Source organism: Aplysia californica, unplaced genomic scaffold (genome assembly GCF_000002075.1).
Source record: "Aplysia californica isolate F4 #8 unplaced genomic scaffold, AplCal3.0 scaffold00418, whole genome shotgun sequence".
Lineage (NCBI taxonomy): Eukaryota > Metazoa > Mollusca > Gastropoda > Aplysiida > Aplysiidae > Aplysia > Aplysia californica.
This window is the reverse complement of record NW_004797688.1, coordinates 630,906-633,095: the sequence shown is the minus strand read 5'-3', so window position 1 is coordinate 633,095 and position 2,190 is coordinate 630,906. Positions and strand designations below refer to the sequence as shown.

At 38.3% G+C, this 2,190-nt stretch overlaps 1 protein-coding gene across 1 annotated transcript in view; it reads left to right on the top strand.

Moving 5' to 3' along the window:
- LOC101856280 (nidogen-1) overlaps window positions 1–2,190 on the top strand; it is a gene marked incomplete in the record, with an annotated part of 55,301 nt that overhangs the window by 34,302 nt on the left and 18,809 nt on the right. The window contains 4 exon segments of the mRNA XM_005104399.3: window positions 56–172; window positions 674–805; window positions 1,369–1,497; window positions 2,003–2,122. Of these exon segments, the coding sequence (XP_005104456.2) occupies window positions 56–172; window positions 674–805; window positions 1,369–1,497; window positions 2,003–2,122 (498 nt within the window).

Genomic DNA, 2,190 nt, shown 5'->3' with positions numbered 1-2,190 from the left:
CCCTTAAAAAAAGAATGGATTGAAAAATTAATAATTATATTAAAATCACCTGCAGACGTGGACGAATGTCAAGAGAGCCCTTGCGATGAGAACGCCCTGTGCTACAACGTTGAGGGATCATTCCAGTGTCAGTGTCAGTCTGGATTCTCCGGGGACGGACGCACCTGTAGACGTGAGAGTTATTATATTGTTGTTCTTGAGTGATCATTATGTTGATGAACTAACGTAGTTAAAAAACAATTTAAAAAAAACAATAAGAAAATTTTGGCAAACGTCAATCTCATTTGCTGCAGATGTACTGTAATATTTTTAATGCGTCAACTGTTCGTTTACCGATTTCTGGGGAAAATTTGCTATTAGATTAAACACGCCTGCCAGAATCAGCTACACGACTGCTGTTTTACAAGTTAACAAAATAGCAATAACGACAATCGCTCCTTTGGATAACTTCCAAAAGGAACGTTTTCAATCTTCTTCTTGAAACTGATATGTTCTGTTGTACATATACATGATGGGCTGTACTGGCGTACTTACTGTGATTATTATGTTAAGAATCAGCTTCCTCGCTCACGGCGCTGTTGTTCACTTTGAACACTCTATAGCGTTTCGAAAAGGCTGTAAAATCAAACTGATCATTTTACATTTCCCCTCTCCGTCTGTTCTTGGTACCCAGAGGATGTCCAAGCGTGTGGTCAGCAGATCTGCTCCAGCAATGCCCGCTGTATCTTCCTGAACGAGACCAGTCAACCCCGCTGTCAGTGCAATGTTGGCTTCAGAGGAGACGGCGTCCGTTGTGCTCCTATTGGTTTGAACACGTTTTTTAACATTCTCTTTTTAATGTTAAACACATTTTTAAAGGTGAAAATTGTTACCCTTTCTCTCATATGCCTCTGTTAAATTAATGAAAAGCGAACCAAGCCGCAATCGAAATTTCTACAAGAAACTCAGTATTGAATACGGAAAAAAGAAAAAAGTCAGTAGAAAAAAAGCCCACAAACATTTCTCACAAAATTCCTGGAACTCAAAGAGATTATCAACTTCATTTAAGGAAAAAAAATCCAATTACCAACAAACTTCCCACCTCATAGGAATTGATTTTTCAACTTTGGTCAATATTGTTGCCACTTTGGATATCATGCACAAGAACATTTGAAATATTAATCGATATTAATCGATAATTGGATTGATGGAAACAAGTGATTTTCAGCGCACAGAAGGCAATCAGTGAGCTTTTTATGCTTTAACAATAAATTGAAATTAAGGTATCTAGATCGGAGACAGGTGTGGGTTAGAGGTAAAGTGATTATTTTTCTCCATAATACACTTTTAAAAAAAATCCCAATTGTCTGGTGCCTCTCGTGTAAACAGAGTACAGCTGTAACGAGGCGGACATCTGTGGCGAGAACGCCCAATGCGTGTATGATGAAGACCTACGAGAGTACGTGTGCGAGTGTGTCGATGAGTTCAGTGGGGACGGCTTCTCCTGCGAACAGGCTGGTAAGTTTTTTGCTTACGTATCCCTTGGTTCTTTGTGGGCGTAGAGGACAGATATGTACCAGCAGTAAAGGGCAATGCATCGGCATATTTTGAAGCATCATATTATACGAGTACAAATCAGAAACACAAATTTGCACGTTTAAATGTTGGTGCCTGGGTTTAAAGATTCAGGCCACAAAATGCAATTGAAAAGTTTACATGAACAAGGGAGTTATAATTCTTTTTCGAATTGCCCAGAAACGGCGTGTTACGAAAATATGGAATTTGGAAGAACATTTTAAGTATATTACTAACATGTTTTCAAAAGGATTGCATCATTGCTTTAATTTTACTTAATATAAGAAATTGAGGACATCATTTTTGCATCTAGGTAAAGTATTATGACATGCCGATCAAAGATACAAAGATAAAAACCTTTTCATTATCTAGAGGGCTAAAAAATATTAAAGAAATTAAAATCTCTACTCAACTTTGACGATTATTGTCGTTTTTTTTCTCTCTCCAGACCAGGGCTGTGGCAACTGTGACCGTTTTGCTCAGTGTATCTTGGACATCTCAACTAACCGCTACAAATGCCAGTGTAACCCAGGCTACTCGGGAGATGGGGCCACCTGTTCTCTCATTGGTCAGTTTTTGGTAGCGCAAAAAGTACTATTGTTTGAACTTTTGCTTTTTTAATTTGTGTGTGTGTGT